Raw genomic sequence first — 22,414 nt, forward strand, 5'->3', positions numbered from 1 at the left:
AGAAAAGTCTATAACTAAAAAATATTTTAAAGTAACAGCGCCACGCCGTACCTCAAGCATTGATATAGTAAAGTCGACCGTTCCAATCATAAAAAGGAGCCAAATTCGATCTTCAGCTCCCGTTCCCGCAGAAGCTTGCAGATGGCATCGACTTAATTCCCTTGAAATGCTGATATGGATGGTCTCGAAACTCTACCTGCCCCTCTTAATATGCAGACTACTGTGAAAGTGATATCAGATTGTTTGGGCCAATCATACAGGGGAAACCTTCGGGCAAAAGTCTTACGTCGGAAAACCTTGTCTCGCGAGGTCTGTGAGAAGTCTTGAAAATGGCAGCCAATGCTTTGACATTTTGATGACTTTTCGCAATTGATTGGGTAATATTTATCACGTCTTACTCGGCCTCAATATTCTCAGTCTAACACTACCACAATTGATAAAGATATCTAGTATATATAGCGGATTCGGATACTCATCGCGACAGCGAGGTGTATAGTCGGAGATATTTGAGAAGCATAGAATATGGCTCTTGGCTTATATTCTGTAGGGACTGCCATAGAAGCGAGGGACATAAGGAGTGGATGGACATCCGTCGTCTGACATCCCGCGACATGGGAAAAGGAGGATCTAGCCCAAGATAAGGCTGACGGTGAGTCATACATATTCCTGATAAAGTTCAATAGATTTTCCATAATTAAAAGATATACGAGGATTTTCACCTCGGTCAGGTCCTGCTAGCTCTGTCGTTGTATCCGACGTTTGCCGATCGAAGTCGCCACCCCCGTACTGACCCAGAACCTCCCGAGGTCGGCAGCTCTTCAAAGTCCAGATACTCCCCAGGTGTTCTTAGCCGAAATTTGAAACGGGATTTACATTATTTGCTGAAATTATGCCGCCGGCCGAAAAAGCCACTCACACGCGCCGTTACAGATCCGCAGTCGCATGTCAGGCCTGCCGCCAACGAAAGGTTCGATGCAGCTGGTCGATCACCGGTGTACCTTGCGCTGGATGTGCACAGGACGGCTCGCAATGTATCGTGGATAGAAAGGCCAAAAGGTGAGCGACTCCAAAGATACCTGCCGTAATTCATTAGTGTTGAGATCGCCGTCAGTGCCAAGACAGGAAGTCAAATAACAACTCATCATCAAGACCATTCTTCTGACTCTGCTCCCTTAAATTCAACAGTGGGAATCGACCATGAACCTGCCGTTGACATTGTTGATGAAAGTCCACAAATCGACTTGATGAGGATTGACTTGGGACAGTCCGCCCCTGAGTTCAACGACCTACAATATGAAGAAGGCGACCGCTCCGATAGGACAGCCAAAGCCTTGGGTCAACAACGCAGAGTTGGCGAAACTTACTTTTATACTGGTATGAACAATATCGTCTCCGTCATCTAGTTAGAGTCTCATCAGCCTTCAAAGATGATCGAATCGATCCCACCTCCGTCCACCATACTTGCTATACAGAGCAATCAGTACCGAAGTCCTTTCTGACCCCAACAGTCGTAACAGAGCTGTCAGATGAGGATCGCGACTTTCTTGCGAAAAAGGGCGTATATAGCCTACCCAAAAGTGAGACATGTGATGCCCTTGTTGCAGCATATTGTCTCTACGTTCACCCCATCGTGCCCGCCATTGAGGTAGATGATCTTCTGGTACATCACCGAGCTGGAAAGCTCCACGAATACAATCTTTGTCTTCTATGGAGTATTTTCTCAGCAGCAGCGAATGTATTTGCTCCAGACAACACACTGTTCATCGCTACTTGGAAAGGCTAATTCAATCAGTTCATTTCGAGTGACTCGTTCAAAGCAGAGGGGTATGCATTCAGAGTGGTTATGAAGAATACGTACTACTCACGCGCAAAAGTAAGGACCTGTCATTATCCTGATAACATCATCGGAGCCATCAGCGTCAGATTATTCCGTCGTTGAGTACTAACATCACTTCAGTGCATGTACAGGAATGGTAACGAGAGAAGCAAAATCGTTCTTTTGCAATCGTCTCTACTCCTGGGATTATACCATGCAGATATCGACGAATATAACCAACCTTGGTACTGGACAGGCATTGCAATAAGCTCCTGTCAAATCCTCGGTCTGGATCACAATAACGCGTCTTCAAAAAATAGCTCATCGATAACTGACCGGCAAAGGTCTTTCTGGCGCCGCCTTTGGTGGAGCTGCTTCTTCCGAGATCGCTGGCTTAGCCTTGCTATGGGCACGCATGCTCGAATTAAGCTCGAGGGCTGTGACACCCCATTCCCGTCACCGGATGACCTACTTTATGATGTTGTTGGTCTGCAAGAAGATACTGCTCGCGCTTATATGCCCGGTGACATGAAGCGATTAGCCAAGTATTGGGTAATGCTCATCTCACTGACTCGCCAATTGGGCGATGTGCTGGATATTAAGCACCAAAATCTTCGTCCCAGGTTATCCTGCCAAGAGATCAATGCTTTTGAGAAGCGATTAACACAATGTGATCTCCCCGATCAATATGAAGCAGGCTTAACGAGGGTTTCAAGATTCTATTCAAACCATGTCCACCTGCACTACCAGTTTGTTTCACCTGGCCGTTAATCAGCATCTGGCACCGTACTCACAGAAAGTTCCAGGGCTTTGATCATCACATTTTATTGTTCATTTGGCATTCAAAACCCGCTCGATCTTCAACTTACGGAAAATGGAGATTGGCAACATCGAATGAGGCTTAGGGCTAACGCTGCCGCGTGTCGAACAAATGAGATCTTGGGGACCCTTGTTCAGGAAAGGTTACTTCAATTTGCTGGGGCTATGACGTGAGTAAACCCTGACTAAAACTCTCTGTTAATAGACTGATAATTTTTCAAAGAGCTTCACTTCTCATTCCCGCCATGCAAACATACCTGCAGCAATGCAAATTTGGTAACGATCTTTCCAAGAGGGTGGGACTTAACAAACTTGAAGTCTGCATGCTTGTTATGGAAGAGCTCCAGGAAGTCTACGCAGTTGCCTCGATGTATCGCCGTCTCTTCACGAAAGCGATAGACCAGATATTCCCGGGATATCTGGCCCCAACGACGAAACCAAATACGGCTGACATCAACATTGTCCAGGAAGACGTTGTGCGAAAACAGGGTTCTAACGATGGTGTACTGTTTAGTGATGCAGAAGCTTTGGATTCGGATAGTGGTAATTTGATAAATCCACTAATGGAAGAAGTCTTGTTCAGGGGCTTCTGGGCGAATACAGAGTAGCATTGGAGGAAGTTCAAGATCCAAAGGATTACTACTCCTATCCTTTGTACATACTCAGAGCAGGCCAAACAGTCCCACATATCAGTCAGTTCTTGTAACTTCCAGTATCCCTATTCATAGGCTAACATCCACAACAAGAATTTTGGGAAGACCTTGTGCTGCCACCAACATAGACAGGTTTCTGGCAAGAGACATAGCAGCTGGATTGATCTTGTATACCGATTTAGGAGCTTTCTGGACGTATTAGGTCCCAACCAGTTCGGTGAAATCAGTTTTACTCTCTTGAGTGCTCACAAGGGGCTATAGCCACGTCTTGTTTGCGACAGGCAAGATGGGTCACGCCGCAGCCTGTTCTCCTGTTAGATAGATTCACAGCAGAGAGTTATACAGAACGACTATCATTGGTATTGGAGCTACAGGCAGAAATGCAAGGGCACAACACGAGGCACAAGTAGTGAGTATGGCCGATTGTGTAGAGTGCAATAAGGAAGTAGATTAATATATACGAGAGAGGAAAATAAGGAGTGCAGGGCTGGAGGTAATTGTTTCTATCAATGACATCAACAGATATTCACATTCGCGGTCACTAAGCGGATTCCAAATCGTGTCAAATCAGTGAAGCACGAATCTCATTTATCGACAAGAATGGTACACACGCTTCGTGGATGCACAATGGCTAAATACCGAGCAGTTTACTAACCACGATTACAAATCCACGAGGTGTTTCGAGGATAATGACAAAGCGGAACAGATGGCGTAGTCCAATGAGGAGTCACAGAATCATTTGCAAGCTTGACCACTGGGCTGAGGAACTGTAAATGGCCCCAATGACTATTTTCGAACACTGTCATGATGGACGATCCATCAGCAAAATAATCCGGGAAGACCCTCTTCCATCCATTCAATACGACCACGAGCAACTCTGAAACATATTGAGAAGGTTCCATGACTTCCCACTTGAAGACCTCATTGGTCTCGCGCACCACGTCCGGCGAATACAGTCCAATCTCAGGGCGAAGCGAAATTGCATCAGCGGCGACCAGGGAGCTCAGCACGCGATATGAACCTCCACTCCATGTACGGTCCCGAAGAGCCATTAGAGCTCCGAGGGCCCCAACTAGACCCGTGGTCATATCCGAGATTGGAAGAGGTGGTAGGACACTTGTCCCATCAGTATGGCCGAGGGATCTTCCGGTTACAAAGGAGGCACCGGAGGCGGCATCTCCAATTTGCTGCCAGCCAGGTCTCTCGTGATAAGGTCCATCTGGCCCATAGGCATTTTCTTCCACGTAGACAATACCCTTCCCTCTCTTGCCAGCTGTTTCCAAGAGATTGTTTAGACCGAAGCCCTTCCTCTCCAGTGAGCCCGGTCGGAAGCCCTGAATAAAAATGTCCACGTCTTGAACAAGCTCCCGTAGTCGCGCTACATCTTCATCAATGGTGAGGTCGAGATCGATGGTCCTGACTCCAGCATTCAATGTCAATTGCAAAGCCTATCGGGGCGGGAAGATCAGCTATTGTCATGGAATCCTGGTCGGGACACTTACATTAAGATCAGGAAGTTTGCTGCAGTTGACGCGAATGACATCAGCCCCAAGTGCAGCCAAGGTAGTACCAATGACCGGACCGGCAATGATTCGAACAAGCTCTAGAACTTTGATACCAGCTAACGGGCGTTTATCATCTGGAACGACCGGCAACGGGCTCACAGGTGTTCGAACAGCATGGGATTGGAGGGAATAGTTCACCAAGGGGTGGCTCTGGAGCCGCTTCCCCATAAGGGTCTTCCCCCATCCCTCGGGAGTGTGACAAATGCTTCCACAAAACCCGTTCTTGACCATCATCATCTCCAGCTCATCAGCTGAGAACTTCTGAGTTTGCTCGCGAATAACGCTATAAGCCTCAGCTGGAGACTTGCATTTTGTCGTAGGATCAACTCCGATTGCCTCAAGGACAGTATCCGCATGGAGCGATCCATGCAGTTGATACCAAACACCAGAAGTTTTGGTTGGATAAATGGCAGTCGTTCGGAGTCGAAGAGTACTATCAAAAACGCCCTTCTGGAAATCATGGTCGAAAATAGAAGCGGAGGCTTCGCCCTCATGGAGCCGCTCGCTCAAGTCGGATCCATTCAATTTAACAGTGAGAATGGATCCCAGCCAGATTGCGGCGTGGTCGGTATTGACAGTGACGCCTTGCTCTGCCAACTCTGGACTATCGCGTGTAGCTAACAGCTCATTGGCGACGACGCCGCACATAGCGTGAAGTGCAGCGGCCACGACCGGGGCCTTGAGAGGCCCAGGAATCATAGGTCTGTCATGACCCTCAAACTTGACTGAGTCCCACACGCGCGAGCTTTTCGTGAAGTTCGGCGTTGCATTCGCCAGGATTTCAAACACCCGGCGAGCGTCTTCGGGGACAGCAAGAAAGCTCTTGTCAACGAAGGTGCCCGGTCCGTAGATCTCCGGACTAGGAACAGTCTCATGAAATGCAGGCATTTTGGTATCAATTTGTGTACGTAAAATTGAGTGAAAGGAACAATAGTACACAATTCATCAATCGATCTGTTGGCCGATATAAATACATTCACAGCAGAGAACGCCCTGGGAAATGACGTCCGCCGGTTTTAACAAATAAAAGACTGCCGAGGATACTCTTCCACCGTTTTTGATGGTCATTCAACTGATACCCACCCGGTGAAATAAATGTCTCATAATAGCAGGGCGAAACTTTCGGCTTGCCGATGTGATAGGTCGGCAAAATCGGCGTTTCGATGCATTTGCTAACAATTGTCACATTGACATGGTAAGCGGCGAGGGATGAGGTGAGGCTGTGAGACGATCTCAGCCCCGCACCGAGGTTCCCAAACCATCGTTCCGATAAATCCAATAAGAAACACCAGGGGCAAATGTTGTTTACCCTCCGCCGGTCGCATACCGGACGGGTTGGTCTTGACTTACCTCGGGATTGCAAAGGTTAGTCAGCGAGGGTTTCCGAGGTTCTGTCGGAAAGATGAATGGCGATCAACAACGTGCATCGGCCCAGCCGTGGGAATTGCAATCGCATAAAAACAAAGACTTCATTGGCTACCTAGGCACATTCCAAGGTTGTTCCGAACACTGTTGCTCCCAAAAAAATGTATGCAGTTTTACCGGAATAGGCTAGACAAGCTTTGACGAGGCTTCAGGAGTTGATTGCTTCAATATGTATCTAGAGTTGAGAAAGACACCATAACATTCCACCAACATGAGTTCTACGGCGCAAGCTTAGCTAGGAAGATCGAATTCTTTGAATTCGTTGTAAGCCCAGATCTATTGTACTGCAAATTCTGCTTATTCGTGGACGTGAAACACGGGATTTCTACATACTCGATATTTGCCCCCAGGCCTTCTCATGAGATTCTGCTCGCACGGCACCAAGGCAAAGCATGACAAGGTACCGCGGACAATCCAGTAAAATCTTCTCAATTGGGGATCTGGAAGTCGCATCGGCGGGGAACGATCGTTGGTGAACCCGAGGTATGGGCTTATGCTTCTGGCAGACCGGCATCCACTTCCGAAGGGACACTAGACCTATAAATGTGCTCAGACGCGGCTACTCGAGCATCTCTGTATCACGAAAGCCTCTGATTATACTCTCTATCTAAATGGCACGCACTATCAAGACCGTTGGGGTTGTGGGAACTGGAGTCATCGGAGCTAGTTGGACTGCTTTGTTCCTCGCACATGGACTTCGCGTTCTAGTCTCCGACCCTGCCCCTGATGCGGAAGAGCGCTTAACAGGCTATTTAAAAGGTGTATGGCCTTCCCTTCAACAGCTAGGTCTACACCCAGAAGCATCGCTATCCAATTGCACGTTCGTCGGCGAGAATTTCGATGATCATTGTGGAAAGGTTGATTTCATTCAAGAGGTAAAATTCCAACTTGTCCTTGACTGATGCTAAATTATCCTGAACGAGGGCTGACCATATTATCAGAATGCACCAGAGAAATTGGACTTAAAGCGTCAGCTTTTTGCATCCTTGGATGCTAAGACGAAAAAAGACGTGATTATCGCTTCATCTTCGTCAGGAATTCCCTCCTCTCAATTCATCACTGGGTGCCAGAACCCTGAGCGTATCCTCATCGGCCATCCATTCAACCCTCCACATTTGGTATCAAACACTCAAGACGGCATAGAAGGATTTTGGAGCTTGCTGACAAAGACTAGATGCCTCTTGTCGAGGTTGTTCCTCACCCGCGTACCAGTCCTAAGGTCATCGCGACGGCCATCGAATTCTACAAGTCTCTTGGAAGATCGCCTGTTCATATCCACCAGGAAACTCCCGGCTTTGTTGCCAACCGCTTGCAGGTAGCTTTGGACAATGAGGCCTATAGCCTCGTGCAGAGAGGGATCATCTCTGCCGAGGACTGCGGTATGCATACTCTACCTTGGGCATTTATCCATTTCAATCGCTAACATTAGCTTCAAGACTTGTGTGTTACCACCGGTCCTGGACTTCGATGGGCATTTACAGGGCCTTACATGACTAAGGTTCTTGGTGGTGGTGGAGGTCCAGGGGGGTTCCGTCACCTTGTTACCCATTTGGGACCAGGTGCGCAGAAGTGGCTTGAAGATATGAGGGAGCATGCATACGTCCGAAATGATGCCAATATTGACAAGCTTGACAAGAGTGTGCAGGAGATGTTAGTCAACAACCACCCCAAGGACGTGGAACAGCAGCGAGATGAGGGTCTCATTGAGGTTATCAGGCGCAAGCGTGACTTCATTCCTAAATCATTCTGGGAAGCAGTCTGAGTCAGCACCTGCATGAGAACAGTCACACATACCAGTTTCTGCCCTCATATTTCGCTCCAGTTGATTTAAATTGTAAGCAATGAAACGAAAGATCGGTCACAAGATATTTCACAACCAAGAGACCTCAATAGAATTGACGCAATGTCATTTTCGCGACTCATGCAGTGCGCAGAATTTAGCTCAACGAATCCATTTCCAAGTGCAGCACCGACAGTCTTGCCGAACCGGTGCTCTCCGACTTTGGTATGGAGGGTTGTCAGCCGGAAACTACGCCGGTGGATCCGAGGCAAATCCTGAATCACCGGCTAGATGACGAGAGCTTTTAAAGAGGATATCAAGGCCCCGGCAAAGTATTTGGTAGAGACATCAAGCTGAATATCTTCCATTGAATGTATTGTATAAATTTGACCGTTTACTCAGATACCAGGTATCCCTTTCAATGTTGGTGCTGGTGTAATGTAATTAGCAGCACCTCTGATGTGGGACTATACATGCTCTGTTGGTGCCTGTGGGCCACAGATTCAGATGTCCGAACAAACTAATTTTCCATCCCACGCTGGGGCTGACAACAGCACATAATGTCCCGAGTTTTTTGGAGTGGGTCTCTAATTTGCATCTTGTAGTGGGGCCAGTCAGTGCTAAACTCGAAGATCTCCACTAGGTTACGCGGCTTGGCGTCCTTCGGAGAAGCTTGTCCTGATTGTGCTTAGTGAGGAACAACAGAGAAATCATTGCAGCCTGGAGTTAATGTGGTTTCAATACGGGGTGACTTTTGTTACCCCTATCATTCCTTCCCAGTTGATGCTATCCCACGTCTTCCAGAGTTCTTGCCAAACAATTCGGACAGTCAATGTTTTATATATCAGACAATCGAACATCCAACATGGACACAAAACCACTATTATCCTCTGTCAAACCCTCTGAAAGGCCAGCTGAAACTCCATCAGAAACCGTCGATAAGCCTAGCTTCCCCATAGCTAACACATCCATTGATAAGACCATACAGTACGTACCCTTGTTCAACTCGATCTTCCATACAAGAGTTAACTCTGTCCAAGTTATCTGAGAAAGATTTTCGAGCAACTTGCAATAATTGCCATATTATGTGACTACTTTCTAGAGGAGGATACAAAGGAAAAATATCTCCCGAGATCTTTTCAGCGCCTCTTCTACTGGGGGGTCATTATACCCACATGCGTTCTCCACATCATGCAGGTATACCGATATCGAGAACATTTTTAACACTGAAAAAAGTATAGGTAGCAGATGTATAGAAGCGAAAAGCTAAAATATCAATTATCTTATTGTTTCGACGCCTGATGCAATGGGTAATCCAACTACATAGTAAACGGTCCACAGGCGGAGATACGTGTTTCAGAATTTTGAGAACGGATGTCAAAGGTAGCATACGAATAGGAAAGGAATTGCAGGCTCATTGGCATATCAATTTCTAGAAGTCGTATACGGCACACGGAAAGCGACACTTAGCTCAAGTGGGTATCTAAGGTATCAGGTCCGTATTTTAGGTCGGCAGAAAGGTTGTCATACTAGTATACTTGAGCTATGTGTCGCTATCCGTCCACGGGTATGCCGTAGTACTTACTCTTTTAAACCTTTCATATTTTTTCCAAGTTTGCGTTTATGTTAGTTCTGCCCGATGTTCCGTCGATTCCTTCTTTTTTATTTTGTGAACAAGAAAACGAAAGATCGGTCACAAGATATATCATAACCAACAGGCATTATAAGAATTGAGCCAAGCTCATTTTCGCGACTCCTACAGTAATACCGAATTGACATGAGAAATGTCCCATTGCTTCTAGTAGACTCATCACTTGTCAAGGGCAAAGCGATCCAAAAACTTGAAAGTGCGAAGACCATCTTGAACACCGGTCACAAAGTCATCGGTGATTGAGTCCGCAGTATAGACGCCATCTCGATCAGTTGGAACCTGCGCAGCAAGCAGCGCAGCGAATCCATTTCCAAGTGCACCGACAGTCTTGCCGAATCGGAACGCATCATTGACAATATCCAATGGCCGACCTGCTGGGTACAGAGAAGTTCCAGTTGCAGCTGGGTTGAACAAAGCCGCAGCGCCATCGGCAATTATGACGGCATCGAAGTTGACCGCATCCGAGCTAGAGTAAGTCTGATTCACGCCATCTGCCTTGCGCTCGCCTACCACCACAACATCAACCCCAACTGACGCAAGATAGCTTTGTAACTGCGCACCCTGCGCAATCGATGATGAATTCTGGACAGAGGCAAGCAGTCCCACTTTCAGACCTTCTAACTTAAGCAATTTCTGACCAAAGGCTCCGACATTGGCCGTTGTATTGTCGTGGTAGTAGGTAGAGTCAGGCTCAGGAGCGTCAACTCCAATCGCCTCAGCGACACGCTTAGCAAGATCATTGCTGACCCGGTTTAACTCAAAGATCACGTTGCTTCGTACGATAGAGCTCTCTACATTCGCACTCTCGAAGCGCATGGCGTCCACGACGAATTGCTGCTCGGCAGGAACAAGGGAGTTCCAGAAGAGCCGGGGTTGCGACCAAACATCGGAGAATGTGGGACTGACATTGCGAACGAGCTTTCCGCCAACAGTGCGTCCGGGAGCTGTAAAGAAGCCGTTACCGACGGTTTGGTTGGCTTGCATGGGAGAGCCATTGTTGGGAGTGTTTGGCGTGTATGCGTCTTTGTTCAATGGAATGAACATTTGTGCTGAGAAGAAATTTCATTAGGATTGAAGACCAAAGTGGAGATAAATGAATGAGGGTAAATACCGGCTCCATCTCTGTTGTTGTTGTGAATTGGCACTCGAGGCCGGTTAATTGGCAGCTGTTCAAAGTTGGGGCCACCATGACGGTTCAATTGAGTGTCTAGGTAAGAGAAAAGGCGACCTTGAAGAAGAGGATCATCCGTGAAGTCGACTCCGCGCACAATATGCCCGGGTTGAAACTTTAATAGTTAACAAATGGACACTGATAGAGAATTCAATCTTTGACTTACCATAACCTGTTCAGTCTCGGCGAAATAATTTCTAGGATTTCTATTGAGCTGCATCTTCCCGAGCTTGGTGACGGGCACGTATTCTTCGGGTACGAATTTCGTCGGGTCAAGTAGATCGAATCCGAATCTCAGTTGATCTTCCTCATCCATGATTTGAACACCGAGCTATTGATGGTCAGTCTGGCAACACTAAGCATGAGTACCCTCAATCTTACCTCCCACTCAGGAAAACGGCCTGCCTCGATAGCGTCGAAGAGGTCTTCGCGGATATAATCCGTGTTCTTGCCAGAGACCTGCTGCGCCTCCTCCCATACGAAACTAGCCCTTCCTTGCAAGCTCTTCCAGTGGAACTTAACAAGCTTACTCTTGCCAGATTCAGTTACCAGACGATAGGTATGAACACCAAATCCATCGACATGGCGGAACGATCGAGGAATGCCGTGCCCTGCCATAGCCCATAGAAGAGTATGTAATGAACTTGGCTGCCGGCTGAAGAAATCCCAGGCCGAGTCATGAGCTGTAGCAGCCTGAGGAATTTCATTGTCGCCTCGGGGTTTGACAGCATGGATCAAATCCGGGAAGAGAATAGCATCCTGAATGAAGAACACGGGAATGTTATTACCGACAATATCTATCGTTGTGTTAGCTACAGGTCTGTAGAGGGGTATGAGTGTCTTGTATATACCGAAATTGCCTTCCTCGGTGTAAAAGCGGGTCGAAAAACCATGCACGTCACGAGCTGTATCGGAACTTCCACGACTGCCTGCCACCGTAGAGAACCGCACAAACATGGGAGTCTCTTTCTGCTCGGCGGACAAGAAGGAGGCAGCCGTGATGTTTGACCAATTGCCGTAAGACGTGAAGACTCCATGCGCGCCCGCACCGCGTGCGTGCACAGCGCGTTCGGGAACCTGTGAATAAGACGCGTAAGTAAGTGCAAATTCAACAATTCTGGTTGAGTAATCTACATACCCTTTCATGATCAAACCGCTGGATCTTCTGACGGAAGATGAAATCTTCGAGAAGGCTAGGGCCACGTTCTCCCACACTCAAACTGTTTTGATCTGCGATGGGACCTCCAACATCTGAGGTCATGTAGGCGTTCTGATCATTCAGGTAAAACTCCGACATGAACTCTTCAGTCTGCGCTGTAGCATCACTTTCATCTCGACGGGTCAGACCTGGCATCTCGCCTGTCATATATGGACAGGCAGCGTTGGTAATGCCCACAAGACATGTAAAGAAAGATAGACACTTCATCTTGTCACGAGATGCTCAAATTGGAGGTTGATGAAAGGCAGATGAATGACAATTGATAATTTAGGAAGCCGTTATTTATAGGTATAGATGAGACGTTGAGAAGACGGAAATGCTCCTCATGTCGCCTTTCTTCACGCCACTAGTCGGCTTGCTCGGATCGAAGCGACCAGTCATGACACCTGCATATGCATCGGAGATGCAAGGGCTAGACACCATCTAACTAATTAAGTCTTGATTAATAGTGTTAACATGACATGGAAACTTGGGTGGCACGACTTGAATACGATCTACGGTTGCGCAGTGGGTCTTCAGTCTAGCTCTCTAGAAACGACCATCATCTTACGATGCATCCCTATCTGGAAGGTCAGTAGACTATTCATGGTTTATGGGCCTCACTATTGACTCCGTGGTCCACAAATGAGTGCTTGATTATGGCTTATGAATTCTAGGGGCTCTCCTAAGAACATGCCATTAAAGCATCTAGCCATGTGTTCAATCGTGCCGTACCTGGAGGTCAATCAGAATACATTGGCTATTTAAAAGGCTAACTTCCTCAGGCATTGAGTCACATCAAATAAAGAAAATTAACAAATGTGGGCTTGAACTTTAATAGCATTAATCCATGGATGTCGTGACCGAGTTGGGAAGACACGGGTCCCCGGATTTATTGCTAAAAACGTAGTCTAAAACTATATCCGAACCTCAGAGATGACCTACGTAATGGTCTAGACTTTGCAAGCTTGAATAATCTGGCGACTTTGGATATTAGGTTACACGAAGTTAGGGCACATAGGCGGCAACATTCCGCAGTGGGCCACGGCAACAGCAGCGGTTTGCAGGTTTGCAGACTTGCTATACGAAGATGATTGTCTGACTCAGAATTAAACAGAAGCGATCATGAAGTTCGCAAATTTCAATACTTGGGCCGGCTCTGTGGAGGGAGCTAAAGCTTAGGAGTCTAGGCGTTTTGAACAAAATGACCATTTCCAATTAATCTGATGGCGTGCTAGGATACCATGCAACCAACTGGAAGCCCATTTTGACGGATCATTTACACATGAGCTTTCTGAGTATAATGTGTCAGGTGGATCAGAGTTTAATACCTGTCAGGTAGTTTACAAGTCCTACTATAGGCTTCCTATTTGGGAATAATTCGATATGAGGCGTTGAGGCTGGAGTTGCCACGGCTGCTTAGACTCAAGGTTCTTTTCATTGCTCTTGTGTAGTTTCTCTATAAATCTTCTGTCTTGCCACAAATACTGAACAATCTGGCCTGACTATCGATTGTTACCACTCCTCGTATCGTATTGGATAACCAGACATGCCAAAATAAGGCTATTTTGTCTTGACATGTAAAGAAGGGGATTTTAGCAAGATCAACGAGCCTAGCGCGACCATGCACATTGCCAGCCCACCGATCGTATATGAAACAGGGCGGCCAGCCCACCAAAAAAAGGTGCAGAACACAATAGGGCCTGTTGCACGCCCGGCCTGCCCCCAGCCTCGAAGGCGGCCCATCACCGCACCCCGATCAGTGTCATCCGCCTCTAAGCTGCAGAGGCCATTAAGACCGGTGACCACAGTAGCACTAGTTATAGCCAACAAGCCACTCACAACATAGAGCCCTGAGAATGATGATATGTGTGCTAGACTGAAGAACGACAGCGCACAGGTAATGATACCTAGTCTCACCATAAGAAGAGGTGGAAGTTTCCGCACAGCAGTCCCTTGAAGAATAGATGAGGTCAAGCCTATCAAGGAAAGAAGACGACCGTTCAAAGCAGCGGGGCTCATTTTCATCGGACCAGTTTGTAGAGTAGCGACCAGAAAAGGTAGGGAAAATTCCAGCCCAGAAAATGGCAATAGAAAAAAGAAGTAGATGGTACTGATAATGGCGGGATTGTTGGTACTTCTGCTAGGGATGGTAGGGGTACCCGATTTCGTCTTCGTTGCCGGCTTTTTACCAGATAAACCTTTGGCCTCGTCTACACGTTTCAGCGTAGTCAAGCGTGGATGGGTTTCTGGCAAGTAAGCCCAAAGGTAAACCGTCTCCAGGAAAACAAGAACGAACGATACCAGAGCTGCTGTAATAAAGGGGTTTGCCGTGACAATCTCCACCGAGCTCAGCGCGGCGCCGAGCATAGGGCCGAATGTGAAAGCAATGCTGAAGCATGCCCCGACAAGAGCCATCGACGCGCTGCGACTTGACTCGTCCGTGATGTCTGCAACAATGGAATTTGCCAGCTGCACATTGGCTTCACTGAGGCCGCCAACCACACGACTGGCCAAGAATGTGCGGAAGTCTGTTGCAGAGACCCAAAGAGCGACACTGAGTATATTGCCGAACATTGCAGTTAACAAAATGCGACGACGACCGTAACGATCAGACAGGTAACCAATGATGGGGGCAACAATAGCTTGAAGAAGGGAGAAGAGTGAGCCGAGGGCTCCACCAAGTAGAACAATGTCATAGTGTGAGTCGATAGGGTGAGCAAATGAATTCTTGTAGGCGTTGAGGTAGTGGAGAATGCGATTAAGAAGAGAGTTTGACGACGAATCCTGCGCGCGATAGAACGATAGTAGAGATGGGAAAAGCGGGAGAATGAAGGTAAAGGAAATCTAGGCCATTTGATAAATAAAACATTAGCTAGTCAGCCTGTGCATCATTGCCCATGTGAAAGGTGGGTTCTTAAAACGCACCAGATCCAAGAGCAGCGAGATAAACAACACTTTGAAGACCTGCTTACGCAGGACGTTATCAACGGGCATGTTGTTGTCTTTTCTTTATTGTGACTGTAATGTCTAAGTGTGAAATAGAATTTGCTCAGCAGGCCCAAAGTATACCATGCCCTATCGATGTTAAGAAAAAAAAGAATTTGAAGTTGAGAACCAGGGCCAAAGAGCCAAGTTATAAAGAAATTGAAGTAGATGCGGATTACGATAGTCACAGTGATTACCTGTCGCTGTCCCCTGGTGGCGTACCATTGAATATATCCCTACTATTCTGACGCCATCTTCATGAGGCAAATGACTTGTTTGGCCACTTCTGGTCCATGTACCTCGTCAAGAAGCAATTTTCTAACTCTAGTCAATTACCGAGTAAGATCCATCCGAGAGATGCCGTGGCGGCCGAGCTTCGCATCGCGGAGAGTCTTAAATCAGGTCCAGGGAACAGAATAGCATTTTGTGGATTTCTTGCCACTGTCTGTCATTCTTCAGCCACTAACTACGATCATTTTGTTGGCGTTATGTTAAAAAAGAACACAGGTGGTCCGGGGTCGTACGTTACCGTGGTACTACTGGCTGACAAGCGGAATAAATGCGCACTGGAGAACTTCCCGTTCAGCCTCAATTTGAAATTCGTTTCGGGATCTCTATAATGATTTCTCAATTACATATTATTTTCCAAGTGGAAAGCAGCCTTGGAGACCCTTAGTTTGTGATATGATCAGCCAACGCCTACTCAAACTCAAATAAGAAGGACATTCTCGTAGAACAAATCCTTTCGGCTTAATTTAGGAACAGAACCATTCGCCAGAATGAGACAATTGAAACTCAAATTTCGAGGATATGTCGTGCTTTGAAATCTAGAAAAACTAATTCACGCAAAGCTTCATTCCGAAAGCGGCCTACGCCCCATTCCTTCTCAAACTCAAAGGCAATATGCCCTTCACGTGTGAAGCAGTACACCTTCAGAGGATATTATAGCTGAAGATGACGGCACCAGCTTTTCCGCGGCTAGACACAAGACTTGATGACTATGTAGATGTTTCTAGATGTAAGGCCATGACATAGGGTTCCAAGCTTTTAGTTTTGATACCTCCATGGAGCATGATCCAAAATATTGACTGGAGTATTTAGTCTTGCCATAGGCCGTTGCTGATTCTCTTCGCCGGCTCCGAGACTCGGCCGGACTATGCACTGTCGACATAGTTTCGAGCGCTAAGCAACGGCCGCATATTAATAAGACCTTACTAAAGCCGACGCTAGCAAGTGAGTAGGACTCATAGGGCAAGGTGCTTTTTGTTGTCTTTCTATATAATCCTAGTCAAACATAGCCACAAAGGATTAGGTCATATGCAGATGGTAAACCCCGAAACGCGATGCACTTATATTGTGCGTTGAATCACACGGCTTCCGCAAACCCTAGACCATGTACAATATGGCTCTGACCCAGCTCGTCCTTAAATAACAGCACAATATTATCAACGGCCGACAGAAACTTCAAATATGAAATAACAGCTACGCAGTAGCGACGGTAGTCGCTGTCTCTAAGTAGTGTAGTACTGAGGTCTGTAACGTGCCTTTTTGAACCAGCAAATGTTGCGGTACGCAAGGTTGGCAGGCGTTCCGGCAGAGGGTCTCCGGTCTTAAGTGCCTGATCGATGACTCGCAAAACCAGCATGATCGCATTGATATTTTCTTCTTCCTGTATGCCAACTGTGCGGGCAAGGCGATCTTGCAAGGTGAGAGGAAGAGTGCTTTGGAGATTCAGCAGGCTCGCAAAGCTCTGATTGATGTCCTGGCACAGCTCCCGTGTGCGTTCAAGCGTCTGTTGACTAAATGGCCCCATCCTAGGCTCCAGCTTCAGCATGCCTATTGGTCCCTGCAGAGACAACAGGCTCTCTGTAATCTGTAGGGATATCTGATCTGTCTTTGAATTGGCCCACTCAGAATCCTCTCGGTTCCAACATGAGAGTAGAACTGCATAATTGTCAGACAATGTGCGTACAGAGCCTGATAAAGATTTGCGGACATGCTGGCTAGCTGAAGGCGGGCGTGGAAATATTTGAACGATCAGCGCAGCCAATATTCCAAGCAGGACTGTTACCACTCTTTTGTAGAATGCTTCGTATCCGTACCCAGGAAGGCCGTATGTTTCTATGTGCGTGGCATCGTAGCTGAAACCCACGACCAACACAAAAGATACACCGCTCATCACGGCCGTTCCTACTAGGGAGTGTGGGAAGAAAATTCGGCACCACACTAACGCTAGTGTCATGACAGCAGTGATAGCTGATAGGCCGTACGGGTTTCCGGGACCACTGCCTGAGCCAATGTACCAGGCTACCATGCCCAACACTCCCCCGATTATGGTTCCGGCAACACGACCGCAAAGTGAGAACACAAAGTCAGCCATGTAGACGAGTACGCAGATTTGGGCTGTGATGACCCCCCAAAGACCTTTTTCGCGATAGAAAAACCCAGCGGTATGTGGCAAGGAGCCTGGAATAGCTGTGGCAATGGTGACCACTACCATTCGCAGAGCATAAATGCCCGCTGGATCCGTCAGCCAATGATAGCTGTTACGGATAATCCGAGTAGTTAGTCTGAATTGCGGAGGATCTTTACGGCCGATGTTCGCCGTTTCTGGATTCAGATCGGTCCTAAAAAAGGACATGGACATCGGGATATCTCGGACTCCATTAAGGAGCCAGGATAGAGTATAACGTGGTCCATCAGGAAACCAAACACGCTCCACCGGGCGATCTTTTGTTAACTGTAGGACTTTTGTGAGAAGCTCTTCTCCGGCTTCGACGCATTGAAGAATACGTTCCTCGATTACCATTGCCAGTGCTAGACTGCGAAGGGAGTGAGGATACACGAACTCAGGAGACTTGAGGGACCCTTCTTCGCTAAATATATCCGCATGGCATTCAATCAATAAATCGGCAGTCTCATTGACTGCTTTGCTTTTTGCGAGCTTGAGTCGACTGAGGAGTGATTCCCCCTGAGTGAGAATCTGGTCAGGTTGTTCTGAAGATGTTGAAAGGCGCCAACGACGAGTGTTGATAAACCGGAAAGTCTCCTCGATGGTGCAAAGACACTCTGAGTACATCGGCAATATCCTGGTCATAGATCTATTCAGTGACTCTTTCGTTTGCGAGCGTAACAAGCCCAATTCAGGCGCCTCCCATGCAAGTGTCAGATCTTCGTCTCCTCGTAGTTTGTGATTATCTGCTGCAACTTTCTCTGAGATATCTTCGATTTTCGTCTTTTTTGACTGCGACCCATTGATTCTTTGCTCGAACTTTGCTCGAGCGATATGAAAGTCAAGCAGGGTCACATGGGCTGCCATAAACTGCCGCATAGGCTCATATAGACTTCGTATATCTTCTGTATTCCAGCGACAGCGAGAAATATCGACTGGTAAGAACGAGAGCATGGGCTGTATTGCTTTCAAGGCAGCGATGTTCTTCGCTTTTGTAGAATATAGCTGGCCAGGCTGTACAGACCCTCCCGCCAGTAAAGTTCGCGTGAACTGTAACGACGTCTGACACGTCTCAGCGATTTCCTCCATTTTTGACAATATGGAATAGGACGTGGATTGTGGGAAGAACAACAGACAACACGCGACACCCAGGCCAATTCCTATTGCACCAGGCAAAACCAGGACTTTACCTAATTCTCCAGTGAAGGAAGGCAGTGTTGGCCCGTACAGAAGGAAGAGATCCATGACAATATTACCGAAAACCTCTCCCGGGGCAAACTTCGGATTGGCAACTCGTAATCGGGCCATTGTGTAGACAAAGATGCAACTCATCACATAAAACACCACGGTGACCCGAGCATCCAGCATAAACCCTTCATGGATCAATTTTTCCGTTATCCAAGACACGCTTTTATCTGACCCCTGGGACTCCAACATTACTTGATGGTTCAATTTCTCGATCATAGCTCGAGTTTGGGAAGAGGGCCGAGCTGCCAGGGCTGCTTTCATTGTTATAAGCCCCCACGCCCACGCCAAGCACATGCCAAGCAACAGGAAGAAAGTATTCACAAGGTATGCGGAAAGAACTCCAGTGGGTGGTATGAGATACAGCATTAACGGGCCGAAAAAGGTGGCTACGCCAATGCTGTTCAATGACGGTTGGATAAACATCAAAATTGACGATATCCAGATGGCAACCCAGCAGCGCAGGACAATCTTCATATCTTCAACATTGAAATGGTCCAGCCACGCTGGCAGGGCAAGCCGTCGATGAGAGGATTGAGTCCCAGGCTCGGCATCACCATGAGTGGTTCTTGAATTGTCCTTAGTCATCTTAGAAAAGTATTCATGAACAATTCGACTATGAAATTGAGGATGATAACGGACTGGAAAACTTGACTATTATATGGAATGTCTTGTGCAAAGCGTTGCATTTCCCAGTAAGGGTCCAGAGATCGGCTCGGTCGGGGTCGATGTCATCCCGAGGAAGAGGCGAACCGCGGCAGCTTTGAATCATTCGCCACTTCTTAGCGCTGTAACTTTGAAGCGACTTGACAAGAACAGCACCATGAATTGGGTCAGTAAAAGGGCACATTTTGGATTAGGACCTCTCCCAGCCCAACAGCGTAACCCAGCCAAATTACCATCTCAAAAAAAATAACACACAATTTGACGGAAGCTAGCGGAGGATGTAGTAAGTCATGCCGGGGTTAGGTCCATCGTCATTAGTTCAAAATATCATGAATCAACCTTTGCGTGCACTCAACTTAAGATTATTTAGCGTTAGTTTTAGGATGAGAGAAGCAAACACTGATTGCCTGATTCTGATTACCTTTATGCCTTCTTCCCTTCGCTCCATTTCTTCCACTAAGGGCTTCCCATTTTTTTAGCAGGATATTTTGAGCTCAATAAAGGCACTCTCAATTTCACGGGTGGACCATCATTTAAAAATATGATCTACTGCGTTATCAGAGGATATTTCGGTACGCATGAAGGTGAAATACCAGCCTACAGAGGTAAAGAGAAATGGACACATTTGAATTTATGGGAAGCTTCTCGATTTAACTAACAAAAATTGGGTAACGGAACATACAAATAGCCTTCCGACTATATTAACCTCTTTCAATATTCTTCCCAATTGAAGTTGATGACCACTCGCCCTGCCACCTGCCCTTTGCGTAATTTTTCAACAGCCTCCGGGAGTCGATTAATCGGATAAACCTCACTGATTTGCTTGAGCAAACCACGCTTCGCAAATTCCAAAGCCGCTGCCGTGTCACTGCGGCTTCCCACCAAGGATCCCTTGATAGTTAGGTTCTTGAAAATGTAATCCTGGGGTTCAACGCCGAATATCATCGAGTCTTTCGTAGGTATTCCGATGCACATGATGACAGCTCCCACTCGCTGACCAACAAGGTCAAATGCTGTCTTATAGGCCGCAGGAGCAGTGATGAAGACCCCGTGGACACCAATATTATCAGCCAATCTAATCACAGCCTCTGCTGTATCGTCCGTGTCTCTGAAATCCACAAACGCCTCTGCTCCCATTTTGAGAGACAAGGATCGCTTCTCGCTACCCGTGTCCACAACGATGGGCCGCATTCCCATGGCCTTGGCTAGCTGCACGCCTTGTATTCCAACACCGCCTGCACCACCTGGGAAAACCACCCAGGAGCCCGCTTTCAGATTGGAGTCAATGAGGGCGCGATACATAGTGCTGGCGCTACACATAATAGGTGCGGCAATCTCGTCCGGGACCCCATCAGGGATTGGTGTCACATATCGAGCAGGAGAGACCAGATATTGCTGGTATGTGCCTAATCAAAGAACTCCAATTAGCGCATCTCAGCTGCCAGGTGATTATTGGACATACCAGCTGTCATCAAACCCGTGTGAGTTGCCGATTTGCAATAGGTCTCTTTGTTATCCCAGCATAGATGACATGAACCACACGTATTCATCAGTGGCTTAATGCCGGCTCGGTCTCCTGGCCTCAGATTCTTCACATTGGCACCAATTTTGACGACAATTCCCGCACCCTCATGACCGGGGGACCGAACACCAAACTTTGACATACGCGGCATGCCTATATCCCCTTTCATCACATGGATATCAGATGAGCATATACCGGTGAAGTTGAGGCGAACCAATACATCTTCAGGACCTGAAAGTAAAGAATGGTTATTCAGCAAAGATTTTCTAAGCAACAAGTCAACTTGAGGAGCCTCTCTACGTAGTCATACCTGGTTCGGGCACTGGTACCATCTGGACCTCAACACGGAAATTTGGGCCCTCATTGACAACGACACCAGCTTTGCAATGCGATGGTATTTTAAATTGTGGCTCTTCGTGCACTGGATTCATGATGAATTCTATAGAGGCCATCGATGGTGATCAATAGGATACTACGAACTAGTCACTCTTACACGGCTTATAGATCTTTCGGATTGCAGTAGCTTTGTCACGGTGGCAACCAACTACGGAAGCCAGCCGCTCGAACCAGAGCCCTCTTCTCGTCCTGAAACATCATCCCTGCCTTCCAGTAGCAAGAGATGGCATGATTGTGCTGGAAGACATGGGTACATCAGCTAAGCCACAATCCATGTTTTTTCTGCTGTATCTAAGTTTTCAGCCGAAAATCCGCGCTATTGCCGAGCTGCCGTATCGGCTATCATCTAGTTATGCTAGTGCCTAAACCGTCCTAAGCATTTATCAAATGTTTCGTGGTCAGCATACGTCGCAAAACCTTCCTATGTCAAGATTCGTCTACACATTCCCGTTTGAACACTCTATATGGATATTCTTATAAAGATTATCCCGTCTTCAAAACCCTACTCCTCATACTGAGAGGTGCTGCTGTCCGAATTTTATACTGGGAATTCCAAATAGGGAAGGCCGATTGGCCAATTTGCCCCTAATGCGACGGTGTGAACCTTGGTCAATAGAGTTCAAGTGGATCAACCGGGTCGTCGAAGATTAATCAATTTAAGTTCTAATTCATGGTGATCCCTTGTTTGATTATCCGTTCCAAGGTTCCAAGACCCACTATGACATTCTGGCCTTATACTGCTTTTGGATATATATTGTGACATGATATCTCGATTGGCCAGACTTTGCGATGTGGTCTCACATCGAGGAAATGGCCCGCAGTGTCGGTGGATCTGGCAGGTTCGCTTCCAAGGTTGAGATATTTAATCCTTGCGCGGAATTAAACCGCATACTAGGTATAACATCATTACCTGCCAACTCATAGTCATTGAATCATGGTTATGGAAATTTGGCCCTATAAAAGGCGGTCTCGCAATTTCTACTTGAAGAATATCAGACCATCGAACATTCGATTAGAATACACTCAAGCACTTGTAAACTTCAATCAATTGTCCACAATCATTACCA

At 47.1% G+C, this 22,414-nt stretch overlaps 7 protein-coding genes across 7 annotated transcripts; 2 read left to right on the top strand and 5 right to left on the bottom strand.

Annotated features, from left to right (window-relative positions):
* Positions 1–889: 889 nt before the first annotated feature.
* Positions 890–3,243, top strand: N7503_007004 (Zn(II)2Cys6 transcription factor; the record flags this gene model as incomplete). The annotated part of the gene is made up of 7 exons (XM_057066551.1): positions 890–1,056; positions 1,112–1,374; positions 1,428–1,735; positions 1,793–1,873; positions 1,958–2,565; positions 2,623–2,805; positions 2,859–3,243. 7 exons carry the CDS (start codon positions 890–892, stop codon positions 3,241–3,243), a joined length of 1,995 nt encoding a protein of 664 aa, XP_056920232.1.
* Positions 3,244–3,944: 701 nt separating this feature from the next.
* Positions 3,945–5,741, bottom strand: N7503_007005 (uncharacterized protein; the record flags this gene model as incomplete). Its single annotated transcript, XM_057066552.1, has 2 exons — positions 3,945–4,736; positions 4,791–5,741. Coding segments are annotated over 2 exons (1,743 nt in total), but the record flags the coding sequence as incomplete, so codon positions are not given.
* Positions 5,742–6,889: 1,148 nt separating this feature from the next.
* N7503_007006 (uncharacterized protein) lies at positions 6,890–8,040 on the top strand (the record flags this gene model as incomplete). Its single annotated transcript, XM_057066553.1, has 4 exons — positions 6,890–7,153; positions 7,220–7,396; positions 7,453–7,657; positions 7,715–8,040. 4 exons carry the CDS (start codon positions 6,890–6,892, stop codon positions 8,038–8,040), a joined length of 972 nt encoding a protein of 323 aa, XP_056920234.1.
* A 1,828-nt stretch (positions 8,041–9,868) lies between these two features.
* Positions 9,869–12,306, bottom strand: N7503_007007 (Catalase B; the record flags this gene model as incomplete). Its single annotated transcript, XM_057066554.1, has 6 exons — positions 9,869–10,758; positions 10,821–10,995; positions 11,047–11,211; positions 11,262–11,677; positions 11,732–11,957; positions 12,019–12,306. The coding sequence occupies 6 exons, from the start codon at positions 12,304–12,306 to the stop codon at positions 9,869–9,871; spliced, it is 2,160 nt and encodes a 719-aa protein (XP_056920235.1).
* A 1,335-nt stretch (positions 12,307–13,641) lies between these two features.
* N7503_007008 (Major facilitator superfamily domain-containing protein 10) lies at positions 13,642–15,075 on the bottom strand (the record flags this gene model as incomplete). Its single annotated transcript, XM_057066555.1, has 2 exons — positions 13,642–14,925; positions 15,007–15,075. 2 exons carry the CDS (start codon positions 15,073–15,075, stop codon positions 13,642–13,644), a joined length of 1,353 nt encoding a protein of 450 aa, XP_056920236.1.
* Positions 15,076–16,432: 1,357 nt separating this feature from the next.
* Positions 16,433–19,351, bottom strand: N7503_007009 (uncharacterized protein; the record flags this gene model as incomplete). Its single annotated transcript, XM_057066556.1, has 1 exon — positions 16,433–19,351. One exon carries the CDS (start codon positions 19,349–19,351, stop codon positions 16,433–16,435), a length of 2,919 nt encoding a protein of 972 aa, XP_056920237.1.
* Positions 19,352–20,140: 789 nt separating this feature from the next.
* Positions 20,141–21,382, bottom strand: N7503_007010 (zinc-dependent alcohol dehydrogenase; the record flags this gene model as incomplete). The annotated part of the gene is made up of 3 exons (XM_057066557.1): positions 20,141–20,835; positions 20,892–21,182; positions 21,262–21,382. The coding sequence occupies 3 exons, from the start codon at positions 21,380–21,382 to the stop codon at positions 20,141–20,143; spliced, it is 1,107 nt and encodes a 368-aa protein (XP_056920238.1).
* Between the last annotated feature and the right edge of the window lie 1,032 nt (positions 21,383–22,414).

Source organism: Penicillium pulvis (genome assembly GCF_028828015.1).
Source record: "Penicillium pulvis strain IBT 33274 chromosome Unknown contig_5_segment0_segment0, whole genome shotgun sequence".
NCBI lineage: Eukaryota > Fungi > Ascomycota > Eurotiomycetes > Eurotiales > Aspergillaceae > Penicillium > Penicillium pulvis.